Source organism: Mobula birostris, chromosome 8 (assembly GCF_030028105.1).
Source record: "Mobula birostris isolate sMobBir1 chromosome 8, sMobBir1.hap1, whole genome shotgun sequence".
NCBI lineage: Eukaryota > Metazoa > Chordata > Chondrichthyes > Myliobatiformes > Myliobatidae > Mobula > Mobula birostris.
The window spans coordinates 1798685-1815531 of NC_092377.1; the positions used below are offsets into that span (position 1 = coordinate 1798685).

Consider the following 16847-nt stretch of genomic DNA (forward strand, 5'->3'; position numbering starts at 1 on the left):
GCCCTGCCCCTTACACCAGCTTTATGCCACGTATTTATCTGCCAAATTATCCTGTTTCTACCCTCACTGACGCGTGGCACAGGCAGCAATCCAGAAATTACTACTTGGGAGGTCCTGCTTCTCAGCTTTCTACCTAGCTCTTAAATTCTCCTTTCAGGACCTCTTTGCTTTTCCTTCCGAAGTCTTTGGTACCAATATGTACCAAGACATCCGGCTGCTCCCCCTCCCTCTCCAAAATGTTGTGGATGTGATCCGAGACATCCTTGACCCTGGCACCTGGAAGACAACATACCGTCCGGGTGTCCTGTTCACGTCCACAGTATCTCCTGTCTGTTCCCCTCACTATCAAGTCCCCTATCACTACCGCTCCCTTCTGCACCACGGTCCCACGCTCAGTGCCAGTAACCTGGTCTCTGTGGCATTCCCCTGCGAGATTATCCCGTACAACAGTAGAACCATAGAACCATAGAAACTACAGCACAGAAGCAGGCCCTTTGGCCCTTCTTGGCTGTGCCGAACCATTTTCTGCCTAGTCCCACTGACCTGCACACGGACCATATCCCTCCATACACCTCCCATCCATGTATCTGTCCAATTTATTCTTAAATGTTAAAAAAGAACCCGCATTTACCACCTTGTCTGGCAGCTCATTTCATACTCCCACCACTCTCTGTGTGAAGAAGCCCCCGCTAATGTTCCCTTTAAACTTTTCCCCCCTCACCCTTAACCCATGTCCTCTGCTTTTTTTCTCCCCTTGCCTCAGTGGAAAAAGCCTGCTTGCATTCACTCTATCTATACCCATCATAATTTTATATACCTCTATCAAATCTCCCCTCATTCTTCTACGCTCCAGGGAATAAAGTCCTAACCTATTCAACCTTTCTCTGTAACTGAGTTTCTCAAGTCCCGGCAACATCCTTGTAAACCTTCTCTGCACTCTTTCAACCTTATTTATATCCTTCCTGTAATTTGGTGACCAAAACTGAACACAATACTCCAGATTCGGCCTCACCAATGCCTTATACAACCTCATCATAACATTCCAGCTCTTATACTCAATACTTCGAAGGCCAATGTACCAAAAGCTCTCTTTACAACCCTATCTACCTGTGACGCCACTTTTAGGGAATTTTGTATCTGTATTCCCAGATCCCTCTGTTCCACTGCACTCCTCAGTGCCTTACCATTAACCCTGTATGTTCTACCTTGGTTTGTCCTTCCAACGTGCAATACCTCACACTTGTCAGTATTAAACTCCATCTGCCATTTTTCAGCCCATTTTTCCAGCTGGTCCAAGTCCCTCTGCAGGCTCTGAAAACCTTCCTCTGTCTACTACACCTCCAATCTTTGTATCATCAGCAAATTTGCTGATCCAATTTACCACATTATCATCCAGATCATTGATATAGATGACAAATAACAATGGACCCAGCACTGATCCCTGTGGTACACCACTAGTTACAGGCCTCCACTCAGAGAAGCAATTTTCTACCACCACTCTCTGGCTTCTTCCATCGGGCCAATGTCTAATCCAATTTACCACCTCTCCATGTATACCTTGCGACTGAATTTTCCTAACTAACCTCCCATGCGGGACCTTGTCAAAGGCCTTACTGAAGTCCATGTAGACAATATCCACTGCCTTCCCTTCATCCACTTTCCTGGTAACCTCCTCGAAAAACTCCAACAGATTGGTCAAACATGACCTACCACGCACAAAGCCATGTTGACTCTCCCTAATAAGCTCCTGTCTATCCAAATGCTTGTAGATTCTGTCTCTTAGTACCCCCTCCAATAACTTACCTACTACTGACGTTAAACTCACCGGCCTATAATTTCCCGGATTACTTTTCGATCCTTTTTTAAACAACGGAACAACATGAGCCACTCTCCAATCCTCCGGCACTTCACCCGTAGACAACGACATTTTAAATATTTCTGCCAGGGCCCCCGCAATTTCAACACTAGTCTCCTTCAAGGTCCGAGGGAACACCCTGTCAGGTCCCGGGGATTTATCCACTTTAATTTTCCTCAAGACAGCAAGCACCTCCTTCTTTTCAATCTGTACAGTTGCCATGGTCTCACTACTTGATTCCCTCAATTCCATAGATTTCATGCCAGCTTCCTTAGTAAATACAGACGCAAAAAACCTATTTAAGATCTCCCCCATTTCCTTTCGTTCCGCACAAAGCCGACCACTCTGATCTTCAAGAGGACCAATTTTATCCCTTACAATCCTTTTCCTCTTAATATACTTGTAAAAGCTCTTTGGATTATCCTTCACTTTGACTGCCAAGGCAACCTCATGTCTTCTTTTTGCCCTCCTGATTTCTTTCTTAAGTATTTTCTTGCACTTCTTATACTCCTCAAGCACCTTATTTACCCCGTTTCCTATACATTTCATACAACTCCCTCTTCTTCTTTATCAGAGTTGCAATATCCCTTGAGAACCAAGGTTCCTTATTCCTATTCAATTTGCCTTTAATCCTGACAGGAACATACAAACTCTGCACTCTCAAAATTTCCCCTTTGAAGGCTTCCCACCTACCAATCACATCTTTGCCAGAGAACAACCTGTCCCAATCTACGCTTTTTAGATCCTTTCTCATTTCGTCAAATTTGGCCTTCTTCCAGTTCAGAACCTCAACCCTAGGACCAGATCTATCCTTGTCCATGATCAAATTGAAACTAATGGCGTTATGATCACTGGAACCAAAGTGCTCCCCTACACAGACTTCCGTCACTTGCCCTAATTCATTTCCTAACAGGAGATCCAATATTGCATCCCCTCTAGTTGGTCCCTCTATATACTGATCTAGAAAACTTTCCTGAACACATTTTACAAACTCTAAACCATCTAGACCCCTAACAGTATGGGAGTCCCAATCAATGTATGGAAAATTAAAATCCCCTACCACCACAACTTTATGTTCCCTGCAGTTGTCTGCTATCTCTCTGCAGATTTGCTCTTCCAAGTCTCGTTGACTATTGGGTGGTCTGTAATACAATCCCACTAATGTGGCCATACCTTTCCTGTTTCTCAGCTCCACCCATAAGGACTCAGTAGACAAGCCCTCTAATCTGTCCTCCCTGAGCACTGCTGTAATATTTTCCCTAACAAGCAATGCTACTCCCCCACCTTTCATTCCTCTGCCTCAATCACATCTGAAACATCGGAACCCTGGAATATTAAGCTGCCAGTCCTGCCCCCCCTGTAGCCAAGTTTCATTAATTGCTACAACATCATAATTCCACATGTCAATCCACGCCCTCAACTCATCCGCCTTCCCCGCAATACTCCTAGCATTGAAATATATACACCTCAGAAGATTTTTACCACCACTCACAACCTTTCTATCAGCGAATTTGCTTAAACTTTCAATATCATTTATTTTCACCCCAGCCACACTGTCAGCTCTGGCACTCTGGTCCCCATCCCCCTGCAAATCTAGTTTAAAGCCTCCCCAATAGCACTAACAAACCTCCCTGAAAGGATATTGGTCCCCCTGTGGTTCAAGTGTAACCCGTCTCTCTTGTACAGGTCCCATCTGCCCCAGAAGAGGTCCCAGTGATCCTGAAATCTGAAACCCTGCTCCCCTACACCAGTTCCTCAGCCACTTGTTCCTCCTCCAGAGCACCCTATTCCTACCCTCACTGGCACCTAGCACAGGTAGCAATCCTGAGATTACCACCCTTGAGGTCCTGCTTTTCAACTTCCTACCAAGCTCTCTATACTCACTGTCCAGGACCTCTCCACTGTTCCTTGCTATGTCATTGGTACCGATGTGCACCACAACATCTGGCTGATCACCCTCCCACTTCAGAATGTCATGCAATCGATCAGAGACATCCTTGACCCTGGCACCTGGGAGGCAACAAACCATCCTGGATTCCCTGTCACGATCATTTTAGTATCTAAAATGGTATACTTATTTTTGAGGGAAATGGCCACAGAGGTGCTCTGCGCTAACTGCCTATTCACATTTCCATTTCTCCTGACAGTCAGCCAGCTAGTCGACTCCTGAAACTTCGAGGTGACTACTTCCCTGTAACTCTGATCGATTATCTCCTCACTCTCCCATACAAGCCGAAGGTCATCCAGCTGCTGCTCCAGTTCCCTAACACGGTCTTCAAGGAGCTGCAGCCGGATGCATTTCACACAGATGTAGTTCCTGGGGAGACTTTGGGTCTCCCATGACTAACATCTGGCATGAAGAGCACACAACAGCCATTTAATACACTAGGTATATTCAGAGAGAAAAAGCGAACCTTAACAGAAATTTACCCAGAGCCAATGCCTCTTTCGAGTCGAAGCCTTCTTTGAGCCAAAGCCTGACACTCCCAATCTCACCACTGGCCTACTCCCAACAATGGCCACCCTGCCTGTCCCCTCTGTATTTTTCAATAATTGTCGCCAACATGCGAGAAACCTCATTGTGGTGGCCTGCTCCTGCTTCTGAATTGATTGTCGCAATTCACTTAAGATCTCCTTCATCTGTTTTGGCTCCACACACAGATCTTCCAGAGGACCAATTTTATCCTTTGCAATCCTTTTGTTCATAGAAAACATGGAAACATAGAAAACCTACAACACAATACAGGTCCTTCCGCCCACAATGTTGTGCTGAACATGTCCTTACTTTAGCAATTACCTAAGGTTTTCTAAGCTCCATGTACCTCTATTCTCCTAAACTCCATGTTCTGAACATACCTGTAGAATTCCTTAGGATTCTCCTTCACCTTGTCTGCTAAAGCAACTTCATGTCTTCTTTCACTCCTCCTGATTTCTTTCTTCAGTGTTCTCTTGCATTTCATATACTCCTTAAGTACCGTACCTGCCTATACCTGCAATGCGCCTCCTTTTATTCTCTTAACTAGGGCTTCAATACCTCTTGCAAACCAAGGCTCTCTACACTTGTTACCTTTACCTTTGATTCTGATAGGCACATAAAAGCTTTGTTCTCTCAAAATTTGCTTCTGAAGGCCACCCACTTACCAAGTACACCTTTGGCAGAAAACAGCCTGTCCTAATCCACACTCGTCAGATTATTTCTGACAACATGAGAATTGGCCTTTCTCCAGTTTGGAATCTCAACCTGCGGACAAGACCTATCTCTTTGCATGTTTACTTTGAAATTAGTGACATTGCAGTCACTAGATGCAAGGTATCCCCCTACACAAACATCTGTCACTTGCCCTGTCTTATTCCCTAATCCAGTATTGCACACTCTCTCATTGGGACTTCTACATACTGATTAAGGAAACATTCCTGAATGTGTTTGGCAGACTCTGTTCCATCTAGTCTTTTCACAGTATGGGATTCCCAGTGAACATGTGGAAAGTTAAAATCACCTACTATCACAACCCTATGTTTCTTGCAACAGTCTGTGGTCTCTCTGGAAATATGTTCCTCTAACTGGACTGTTGGGTGGTCTGTAATATATCCCCATTAATGTGGTCATACCTTTCTTATTTCTCAGTTCCACACATAATGCTTTCCTGATCTGTCCTGATGGAGCACTGCCATGACATTTTCCCTGACTACTAACACTCGCCTTCCTCCTTTAACCCCTCCTATTCCGTCACATCTACAACAACAGAACTCCAGGATATTGAACTGACAGTCTTGCCTCCCCTGCAACCAAGTGTCATCAGGGCATGGATGAACTTGCATTGAAAGAAGAATCATAGGAAAGCAGATGAGCTCAGGTGCACTGTAGTCACACCATGCTCAATCGTTTGACTCCTGACTTTGCCTGAGGTGTTAACAATATCTGTGTCTACAACTCTCCACTAACCGTTCTTGCACTCTGGCCCATCCCCCTGCAACTCTAGTTTAAACCCGACCGTGAAGCATTAACAAACCTTCCCAATCGATATTAGTCCCCTTCCGGTTCAGGTGCAAACTGTCTCTTCTATACAGGTGCAACCTTCCCTGAAAGAGAAACGAATGATCAAAAAACCTTATGCCCTCTTTCCTACCCCAACTCCTTGGCCATGTGTTAAACTGTATAATCTTCCTAGTTCTGGCCTCAGTAGCACATGGCATGGGTAGCAATCTGAGATCACAACCTGAAGGTCCTGCACTTTAGCTTAGCACGCAATTCCCTTAACTCCCTTTGAAGAATGTCATCACTCATCCTACCCGTGTCATTGGTACAGTACCTACCTGGACCATGACCTCAGGCTATTCACCCTCTCACTTAAGAATGCTGAGGGCGAGATCCAAGATATCCTGGACCCCAGCACCCAGGAGGCAATATACCATCTAGGAATCTTGTTATCACTGACAGAACCTTACTTTTGTTCCCCTATCTAATGAATCTCCTATCACCACAACTTGACTGTCTCCCCTCTTCCCTCCTGAGACACAGTGCCAGAGACCTATCTGCTGTGATTTTCCTTGGTGAGGTCATCCCCTGCAGCAGTATCCAAAGTGATACACCTGTTGTTGAGGGCGATAGACACAGGGGTGCTCTGCACTGGCTCCTTAACCCCTTTCCCCTTCCTGACTGTCACTTAGGTTCCTGTGTCCTGCACCTTGTGTGCAACTATCTCTCTATATGTCCTTTCTATCACCCCTCAGCCTCCCAAAAAATCTGGAATTTATCCAACTCCAGATCCAACTCCATAGCGTGGAGTGTCAGAAGCTGCAACTGGATGCACCTCACAGATGTAATCATCAGGGACACTGAAGGTCTCCCTGCCTTCCCACATCCTACAAGAAGAGCATTCCACTATCATAAGACCATAAGACAAAGGAGCAGAAGTCAGCCATTCAGCCCATTGAGTCTGTTCCACTATTTTATCATGAGCTGATCCATTCTCCCATTTAGTCCAACTCCCCCGCCTTCTCACCATAACCTTTGATGCCCTGGCTACTCAGATACCTATCAATCTCTGCCTTAAATACACCCAATGACTTGGCCTCCACTGCTGCCCGTGGCAACAAATTCCATAGATTCACCACCCTCTGACTAAGAAAATTTCTTCTCATCTCTGTTCTGAATGGGCACCCTTCAATCCTTAAGTCATGCCCTCTCGTACTAGACCCCCCCATCATGGGAAACAACTTTGCCACATCCACTCTGTCCATGCCTTTCAACATTCGAAACCTTTCTATGAGGTCTCCCCTCATTCTTCTAAACTCCAAGAAATACAGGCAGAGGCCAGGGTAGGTTCTGGTAAGTTTTTTTTTTATTCAGATAGTTTAGAGTAGAGAGAATGCCAGGCAGGATGTTGGAATGCTCCTCTTGCAGGATGTGGGAAGTCAGAGAGCCCTCCGGTGTCCCTGACAACGATACCTGCAAGAAGTGCATCCAGCTGCAGCTCCTGACAAACCGCGTTAGGGAACTGGAGCAGGAGCTGGATGACCTGCAGATCATTCAGGAGAATGAGGAGATTATAGATCGTGGCTACAGGGAGGTAGTTACGCCAAAGGAGCAGAGGACAGGAAATTGGGTCACTGTCAGGCAAGGGAAGATGAAAGGGCAGGCAGAGCAGGGTTCCCCTGTGGCCATTCCCCTCAACAACAAGTATACCGCTTTGGATACTGTTGGGGGGGATGACTTACCTGGGACAAGCTACAGTAGCCGGATCTCTGGCACTGAGTCTGGCTCTGCAGTGCAAAAGGGAGGGAGGAGAAAGAGGAGAGCAGTAGTGATAGGGGACTCGATAGTTAGAGGTGCAGATAGGAGGTTCTGTGGTCGTGACAGAGAATCCAGGATGGTTTGTTGCCTCCCGGGTGCCAGGGTCAAGGATGTCTCTGATCGATTGCATGACATTCTGAAGTGGGAGGGTGATCAGCCAGATGTCGTGGTGCACATCAGTACCAATGACATAGCAAGGAAGAGTGAGGAGGTCCTGGAGAGTGAGTATAGAGTGCTTGGTAGGAAGTTGAAAAGCAGGACCTCGAGGGTGGTAATCTCAGGATTGCTACCTGTGCTAGGTGCCAGTGAGGGTAGGAATAGGATGCTCTGGAGGATGAACAAGTGGCTGAGGAACTGGTGTAGGGGGCAGGATTTCAGATTTCAGGATCATTGGGACCTCTTCTGGGGCAGGTGGGACCTGTACAAGAGAGACGGGTTACACTTGAACTACAGGGGGACCAATATCCTTTCAGGGAGGTTTGTTAGTGCTATTGGGGAGGCTCTAAACTAGATTTGCAGGGGGATGGGAACCAGAGTGCCAGAGCTGACAGTGTGGCTGGGGTGAAAATAAATGATGTTAAAAGTTCAAGCAAACCTGTAAATAGAAAGGTTGTGAGTGATGGTAAAAATCTTCTGAGGTGTATATATTTCAATGCTAGGAGTACTGCGGGGAAGGCGGATGAATTGAGGGCGTGGATTGACACGCGGAATTATGACGTTATAGCAATTAGTGAAACTTGGCTACAGGAGGGGCAGGACTGGCAGCTTAATATTCCAGGGTTCCGATGTTTCAGATGTGATCGAGGCAGAGGAATGAAAGGTGGGGGAGTAGCATTGCTTGTTAGGGAAAATATTACAGCAGTGCTCAGGCAGGACAGATTAGAGGGCTTGTCTACTGAGTCCTTATGGGTGGAGCTGAGAAACAGGAAAGGTATGGCCACATTAGTGGGATTGTATTACAGACCACCCAATAGTCAATGAGAATTGGAAGAGCAAATCTGCAGGGAAATAGCAAGCAACTGCAGGGAACATAAAGTTGTGGTGGTAGGGGATTTTAATTTTCCATATATTGATTGGAACTCTCATACTGTTAGGGGTCTAGATGGTTTAGAGTTTGTAAAATGTGTTCAGGAAAGTTTTCTAAAACAATATATAGAGGGACAAACTGGAGGGGATGCAATATTGGATATCCTGTTAGGAAACAAGTTAGGACAAGTGACAGAAGTCTGTGTAGGGGAGCACTTTGGTTCCAGTGATCATGACACGATTAGTTTCAACTTGATCATGGACAAGGATAGATCCGGTCCTAGGGTTGAGGTTCTTAACTGGAAGAAGGCCAAATTTGAAGAAATGAGAAAGGATCTAAAAAGCGTGGATTGGGACAGGTTGTTCTCTGGCAAGGATGTGATCGGTAGGTGGGAAGCCTTCAAAGGAGAAATTTTGAGAGTGCAGAATTTGTATGCTCCTGTCAGGATTAAAGGCAAAGTGAATAGGAATAAGGAACCTTGGTTCTCAAGGGATATTGCAACTCTGATAAAGAAGAAGAGGGAGTTGTATGACATGTATAGGAAGCAGGGAGTAAATAAGGTGCTTGAGGAGTATAAGAAGTGCAAGAAAATACTTAAGAAAGAAATCAGGAGTGCTAAAAGAAGACATGAGGTTGCATTGGCAGTCAATGTGAAGGATAATCCAAAGAGCTTTTACCAGTATATTAAGAGCAAAAGGACTGTAAGGGATAAAATTGGTCCTCTTGAAGATCAGAGTGGTTGGCTATGTGCGGAACCAAAGGAAATGGAGGAGATCTTAAATAGGTTTTTTGCATCTGTATTTACTAAGGAAACTGGCATGAAGTCTATGGAATTAGGGGAAACAAGTAGTGAGATCATGGAAACTGTACAGATCAAAAAGGAGGAGGTCCTTGCTGTCTTGAGGAAAATTAAAGTGGATAAATCCCCGGGACCTGACAGGGTGTTCTCTCGGACCTTGAAGGAGACTAGTGTTGAAATTGCAGGGGCCCTGGCAGAAATATTTAAAATGTCACTGTCTACAGGTGAGGTGCCGGAGGATTGGAGAGTGGCTCATGTTGTTCCGTTGTTTAAAAAAGGATCGAAAAGTAATCCGGGAAATTATAGGCCGGTAAATTTAATGTCGGTAGTAGGTAAGTTATTGGAGGGAGTACTAAGAGACAGAATCTACAAGCATTTGGATAGACAGGGACTTATTAGGGAGAGTCAACATGGCTTTGTGCGTGGCAGGTCATGTTTGACCAATCTATTGGAGTTTTTCGAGGAGGTTACCAGGAAAGTGGATGAAGGGAAGGCAGTGGATATTGTCTACATGGATTTCAGTAAGGCCTTTGACAAGGTCCCGCATGGGAGGTTAGTTAGGAAAATTCAGTCGCTAGGTATACATGGAGAGGTGGTAAATTGGATTAGACATTGGCTCGATGGAAGAAGCCAGAGAGTGGTGGTAGAGAATTGCTTCTCTGAGTGGAGGCCTGTGACTAGTGGTGTGCCACAGGGATCAGTGCTGGGTCCATTGTTATTTGTCATCTATATCAATGATCTGGATGATAATGTGGTAAATTGGATCAGCAAGTTTGCTGATGATACAAAGATTGGAGGTGCAGCAGACAGCGAGGAAGGTTTTCAGAGCCTGCAGAGGGACTTGGACCAGCTGGAAAAATGGGCTGAAAAATGGCAGATGGAGTTTAATGCAGACAAGTGTGAGGTATTGCACGTTGGAAGGACAAACCAAGGTTGAACGTACAGGGTTAATGGTAAGGCACTGAGGAGTGCAGTGGAACAGAGGGATCTGGGAATACAGATACAAAATTCCCTAAAAGTGTCGTCACAGGTAGATAGGGTCGTAAAGAGAGCTTTTGGTACATTGGCCTTTATTAATCAAAGTATTGAGTATAAGAGCTGGAATGTTATGATGAGGTTGTATAAGGCATTGGTGAGGCTGAATCTGGAGTATTGTCTTCAGTTTTGGTCACCAAATTACAGGAAGGATATAAATAAGGTTGAAAGAGTGCAGAGAAGGTTAACAAGGTTGTTGCCGGGACTTGAGAAACTCAGTTACAGAGAAAGGTTGAATAGGTTAGGATTTTATTCCCTGGAGCGTAGAAGAATGAGGGGAGATTTGATAGAGGTATATAAAATTATGATGGGTATAGATAGAGTGAATGCAAGCAGGCTTTTTCCACTGAGGCAAGGGGAGAAAAAAAGCAGAGGACATGGGTTAAGGTTGAGGGGGGAAAAGTTTAAAGGGAACATTAGGGGGGGCTTCTTCACACAGAGAGTGGTGGGAGTATGGAATGAGCTGCCAGACGAGGTGGTAAATGCGGGTTCTTTTTTAACAATTAAGAATAAATTGGACAGATGCATGGATGGGAGGTGTATGGAGGGATATGGTCCGTGTGCAGGTCAGTGGGACTAGGCAGAAAATGGTTCGGCACAGCCAAGAAGGGCCAAAAGGCCTGTTAATGTGCTGTAGTTTCTATTGTTCTATGGTTCTAAGAGTGGACAAACATTCCTCATATGTTAACCCTCTCATTCCCAGAATCATTCTAGTGAATCTTCTCTGTACTCTCTCCAACGTCAGCACATCCTTTCTTAAATAAGGAGACCAAAACTGCCCACAGTACTGCAAGTGAGGTCTTACCAGCGCCTTATAGAGCCTCAACATCACATCCCTGCTCCTATACTCTATTCCTCTGGAAATGAATGCCAACATTGCATTCGCCTTCTTCACCACTGACCCAACCTGGAGGTTAACCTTAAGGGTATCCTGCACGAGGACTCCCAAGTCCCATTGCATCTCAGAACTTTGAATTCTCTCCTTATTTAAATAATAGTCTGCCTGTGAAGACTGATGCAAAATACTTGTTCAGTTCCTCCGCCATCTACTTATCTCCCATTACAATTTCTCCAGCATCATTTTCTATCGGTCCTATATCTACCCTCACCTGTCTTTTACTCTTTATATACTTGAAAAAGCTTTTAGTATCCTCTTATTCGCTAGCTTCCTTTCATAGTTCATCTTTTCCCTCTTAATGACCTTCTTAGTTTCCTTTTGTAAGCTTTTAAAAACTTCCCAATCCTCTGTCTTCCCACTAATTTTTGCTTCCTTGTATGCCCTCTCCTTTGCTTTAACTTCTCTTGTCAGCCATGGTTGCATCCTTTTCCCACTTGAAAATTTCTTCTTTTTTGGAATATACCTGTCTTGTACCTTCCTCACTTCTCGCATAAACTCCAGCCACTGCTGCTCTGCTGTCCTTCCCGCTAGTGTCCCTTTCCAGTCAACTTGGCCAGTTCCTCTCTCATGCTACTGTAATTTCCTTTACTCCACTGAAATACCGACACATCAGATTTCGGCTTCTCTTTTTCAAATTTCACAGTGAACTCAATCATGTTATGATCACTGCCTCCTAAGGGTTCCTTCACCTCAATCTCTCTAATCACCTCTGGTTCATTACACAATACCCAATCAAGTACAGCCGATCCCCTAGTGGGTTCAACAACAAGCTGTTCTAAAAAGCCATCTCACAGACATTCTACAAATTCTCTCTCGAGATCCAGTGCTGACCTGATTTTCCCAATCTACTCGCATGTTAAAATCCCCCACAATTATCATAACACTGCCCTTCTGACAAGCCTTTTCTATTTCCTGTTGTAATTTGTAGTCCACATCCCTGCAGCTGTTTGGAGGCCTTTATATAACTGCCATCAGGGTCCTTTTACCCTGCGATTTCTTAGCTCAACCCATAAAGATTCTGCACCTTCCGATCCTATATCACCTCTTTCTAATGATTTGATATCATTTCTTACCAATAAAGCCACGCCCCCCCCTCTGCCTAACTTCCTATCCTTCCGATACACTGTGTATCCTTGGACGTTCAGCTCCCAGAGACATGCATCCTTTAGCCAGGTCTCAGTGATGGCCACAATATCATACCTGCCAATCTGTAGCTGTACAACAAGATCATCTGCCTTATTCCTTATGCTGCGTACATTTGAGTAAAACACCTTAAGACCAGTATTTGGTACTTTTCGCTTTGATTTCACTGCAACTTTATTGCACTGCAACTCATCCCAATGGCTGAAAATTTGCCCCATCACCTGCCTGTCTTTCCTGACATCTTTACTGCTTAATATCTAAGATTTATTTCTGTTTTCCCCTTCCTCCGCTCTATCATTCTGGTTCCCATCTCTCTGCCAAATTAGTTTAAACCCTCCCTAACAGCTCTGTTAAACCTTCTCGCCAGGATATTGGTCCCCTTCGGGTTCAGGTGTAACCTGTCCATTTTGAACAGATCATACTTCCCCCAGGAGAGATCCCAATGATCCAAGAATCTGAAGCCCTGCCCCCTACACCGGTCTCTCAGCCACGCATTCATCTGCCTGATCCCTCTATTCTTGCCCTCGCTAGCACGTGGCACAGGTAGCAATCCCGAGATTACTACCCTAGAGGTCCTGCTTCTTAGCTTCCTTCCTAACTCCTGGAAATCTCTGTTCAGGACCTCTTCTATGTCAGACTTTCCAGTCTGACATCTCTACTTTTCTAACCGAGCAACTGGATTTCCAGCATCTGGAGAACTCCTGTATTAGGGCATATTTTTGTTACTTTTTTTCTTGTAAAAATTGTTTATGTTTTTCTTGTGAATGCTGCCTGTATCATGATATGTTTTCCAATGGACCTGTGTGTACAAGTACCTGTGCCTATGTGTATAATCTGGACTTTGACTTCAACCACCAGCTGATGTCTTCTTCATCCAGAAACCCTGGTTGTGCCGCAAGGAAGGAACAGAAGGCAGGTTGCACAAAGTACTCATGTGGCTAGAAAGCTTTGCTTTGCAATGTGAGAAGGTGGTTCCCCAGGGTCCTACCTGTGAACTGGGGAATGTAGGGGATTCCCAGTCTTTCAGAGCTGTAACCACTCCCTGCAAGAACCTCACTGATTTCACTCTGCAAAAATAGCACCTCCTTCTCCAATGTATCCAAGGACTGAGGAATGCTGTGAGAAAGAGACAAGAAAAAAGAGTGCCGTCAGTGAGGAGATGAGAGTGGGCAGCTTGCAAAGAGGAATGGCCTTCACAGTTATCACAATCTCTTACTGGTGCACTCGGAGGTTCCCAGCGGCTGCAAAAGGGCAATAGTTATAACAGTCCTGAAGAAGAGTCTCGGCCGAAGTGTAGGCTGCTTGTTCATTCCCATGGATGCTACCTGGCCTGCTGAGTTCCTCCAGCATTTCGTGTGTGTTGCTTGGATTTCCAGCACCTGCAGACTTTCTCTAGTCCAGTGATATTAAACCTGATTCTGAAGTCGCGCCCTGTGTGGGGTTGATCCAGGAATGTGGTGCTGAGACAGATGATCACTCAGCATTGGCAGATCAGGATGGGCAGACTGGTTTGTCCTGGTACTGAGCACGGGCTGGAGCAGGCCATGGTGTTACAGTTTGTAGTAGAGTACTCAACACCTCCACCCTCAAGCCCAGGCTCACTTCACTCCGCTGCCATCAGGAGAAGGTACAAGAGTGTCTGGACTCACACCACCAGGTCAGGAACAGGTATTATCCCTCAACCATCAGGCTCTTGAACCAATGGAGATAACTTCCCTCACCTCATCACTGAACTGTTCCCACAACCAATGGACTCACTTTCATGACCCTTCATTTCATTTTCTTGATACGTATTGCTTGCTTGCTTGTTTGTTTGTTTGTTTATTTATTTATTATTCCTTTTGCAAATTATTGTCTTTAGTGCATGGGTTGTTTGTCTGTCTTGTGTGTGGGTTTTCATCGATTCTATGGCATTTTTTTGTATCTGCTGTGAATGCCCGGAAGAAAATAAATTTTGGTGTTTTTCATGGTGACATACATGTACTTTGATAATAAATTTACTTTCAACTTTGAATGTTGCGTAATCTGCTTCAGCTGCTCCTCCTGGGCACCTTGTACCTCTTGGACATGTCATCGTTTCTAAACGGAGTGTAGTGCAAGATGCAGTGAATTCTAATTGCACAGATGGAACTTTGTCTCTACAAGCAGTATGATGTGATCATCGCACCAACATCTTGGCAAGAGATACGTGAGGTGGCTTGATAGTGGTGTACAAGATGAAAAGAGGCATAGACCAAGTAGACAGATTTCTCCCAGGGCATCAATGGCTAATATGAGAGGGCATTATTTTAAGGAGGTTGGAGGAAAGTATAGGGGAGGATGAGAGTAGTAGGTGTGCTAGGTGTGTGGAATACTCCGCCAGGGGTGGTGCTAGCCACAGATATATTGGGGGCACTTAAGAAACTCTTAGGCACTTAGAGAGGTTGTAAACTGGATTCAAAATTGGCTGTGTGGGAGAAAACAGAGAGTGGTCGTGGATGATTGCTTCTTAGACTGGAGGCCTGTGACTAGTGATGTGCCTCAGGGATCTGTGCTGGGACCATTGTTTGTTGTCTATATCAATGACCTAGATGATAATGTGGAAAATTGGATCAGCAAGTTTGCTGATGACACTAAGATTGGAGGTGTTGTGGAAAGCGAGGAAGGCTTTCAGAGCTTGCAGAGGGATCTGGACCAACTGGAAAAATGGGCCAGAAAATGGCAGATGGAATTTAATGCAGACAATTGTGAAGTGTTGCATTTTGGAAGGACAAATCAAGGTAGGACATACACAATAAATGGTAGGGCACTGCGGAGTGCGGAGGAACAAAGGGATCTGGGAGTTCAGATATATAATTCCCTGAAAGTGGCGTCACAGGTAGACAGGGTTGTAAAGAAGGCTTTTGGCATCCTGGCATTCATAAATCAAAGTATCGAGTATAGGAGTTGGGATGTTATGGTAAGGTTGTATAAGACATTGGTGAGGCCAAATTTGGAGTATTGTGTGCAGTTCTGGTAACCTAACTATAGGAAGGACATCAGTAAGATTGAAAGTGTGCGGAGAAGCTTTACTAGGATATTGCCGGGTCTTCAGGAGTTGAGTTACAGGGAAAAATTGAACAGGTTAGGACTTTATTCCTTGGAGCGTAGAAGAATGAGGGGAGATTTGATAGAGGTTTACAAAATTATGAGGGGTATAGACAGAGTAAATGCGAGTAGGCTCTTTCCACTTAGATTAGGAGAGATAAATACGAGAGGACATGGCTTTAAGGTGAAAGGGGAAAGGTTTAGGGAGAACATTAGGGGGAACTTCTTCACTCAGAGAGTGGAGGTAAATGCGGGTTCACTCAAGTTTTAAGAATAAATTGGATAGATACATGGATGGGAGAGGTCTGGAAGGTTATGGACTGGGAGCAGGTCAATGGGACTAGCGGGATAAAGTTTCAGCACAGACTAGAAGGGCCAAATGGCCTGTTTTCTGTGCTGTAGTGTTCTATAGTTCTATGGATGATAGATAAATGGAGAGCTATGTTGGAGAGAATGTTAGATGGATCTTGGAACATGATTAGGGATAGTCAGTATGGCCTCGGATGTAGGACAATAATATAAACTAAAGCCTTCTAAGTTTGAGCAAGGCTAATGATATGGCATTAGACCTGACAGAGGTTCATAAATTAATGCTAGGCTAAACAGCCAGAATCTTTACCCAGGGTAGAAATGTTGAATGTATATGGTAAAGGTTTAAGGTGAGATGGAGAAAGTGTTAAGGGAATGTGTGGGGTAAGTTTTTTTCACACAGAGAGTGGTAGGTGCCGGGGTGATGGAGGAAGCAGATTCGATAGGCCCACGACTGCAAGCGATTATCTTCATTTGGTGTCATGGTCAGCATAAACATCATTGCCTGAAGGACCAGTAGTTACACTGTACTGGATAGGAAGTTACAAAGGTTAACTGGGACTAGTCAGAGTATCACTCCTCCACCAATACCTTCAATGGGCCAGATGGACAGATTGCCCCCTCTTGCTCCTACTTCTGATCCTCTTATAGACAACAGACAATAGGTGCAGGAGTAGGCCATTCGGCCCTTCGAGCCAGCACCGCCATTCACTGTGATCATCAGTACCCCATTCCTGCCTTCTCCCCATATCCCTTGACTCCGCTATCTTTAAGAGCTCTATCTAACTCTTTCTTGAAAGCATCCAGAGAATTGGCCTCCACTGCCTTCTGAGGCAGAGCATTCCACAGATCCACAACTCTCTGTGTGAAAAAGTTTTTCCTCAACTCTGTTCTAAATGGCCTACCCCTTATTCTTAAACT

The 16847-nt window shown here is 45.0% G+C and overlaps 1 protein-coding gene across 3 annotated transcripts in view; it reads right to left on the minus strand.

The window, feature by feature from the left end:
- LOC140202111 (protein EFR3 homolog B-like) overlaps positions 1-16847 on the minus strand; it is a 280457-nt gene that overhangs the window by 36989 nt on the left and 226621 nt on the right. For all 3 annotated transcript variants that reach the window (XM_072266969.1, XM_072266968.1, XM_072266970.1), the window contains exon 18: positions 13540-13667. In XM_072266969.1, coding sequence (XP_072123070.1) covers positions 13540-13667 — 128 coding nt within the window. The remainder of the gene's footprint in view (positions 1-13539; positions 13668-16847) is intronic.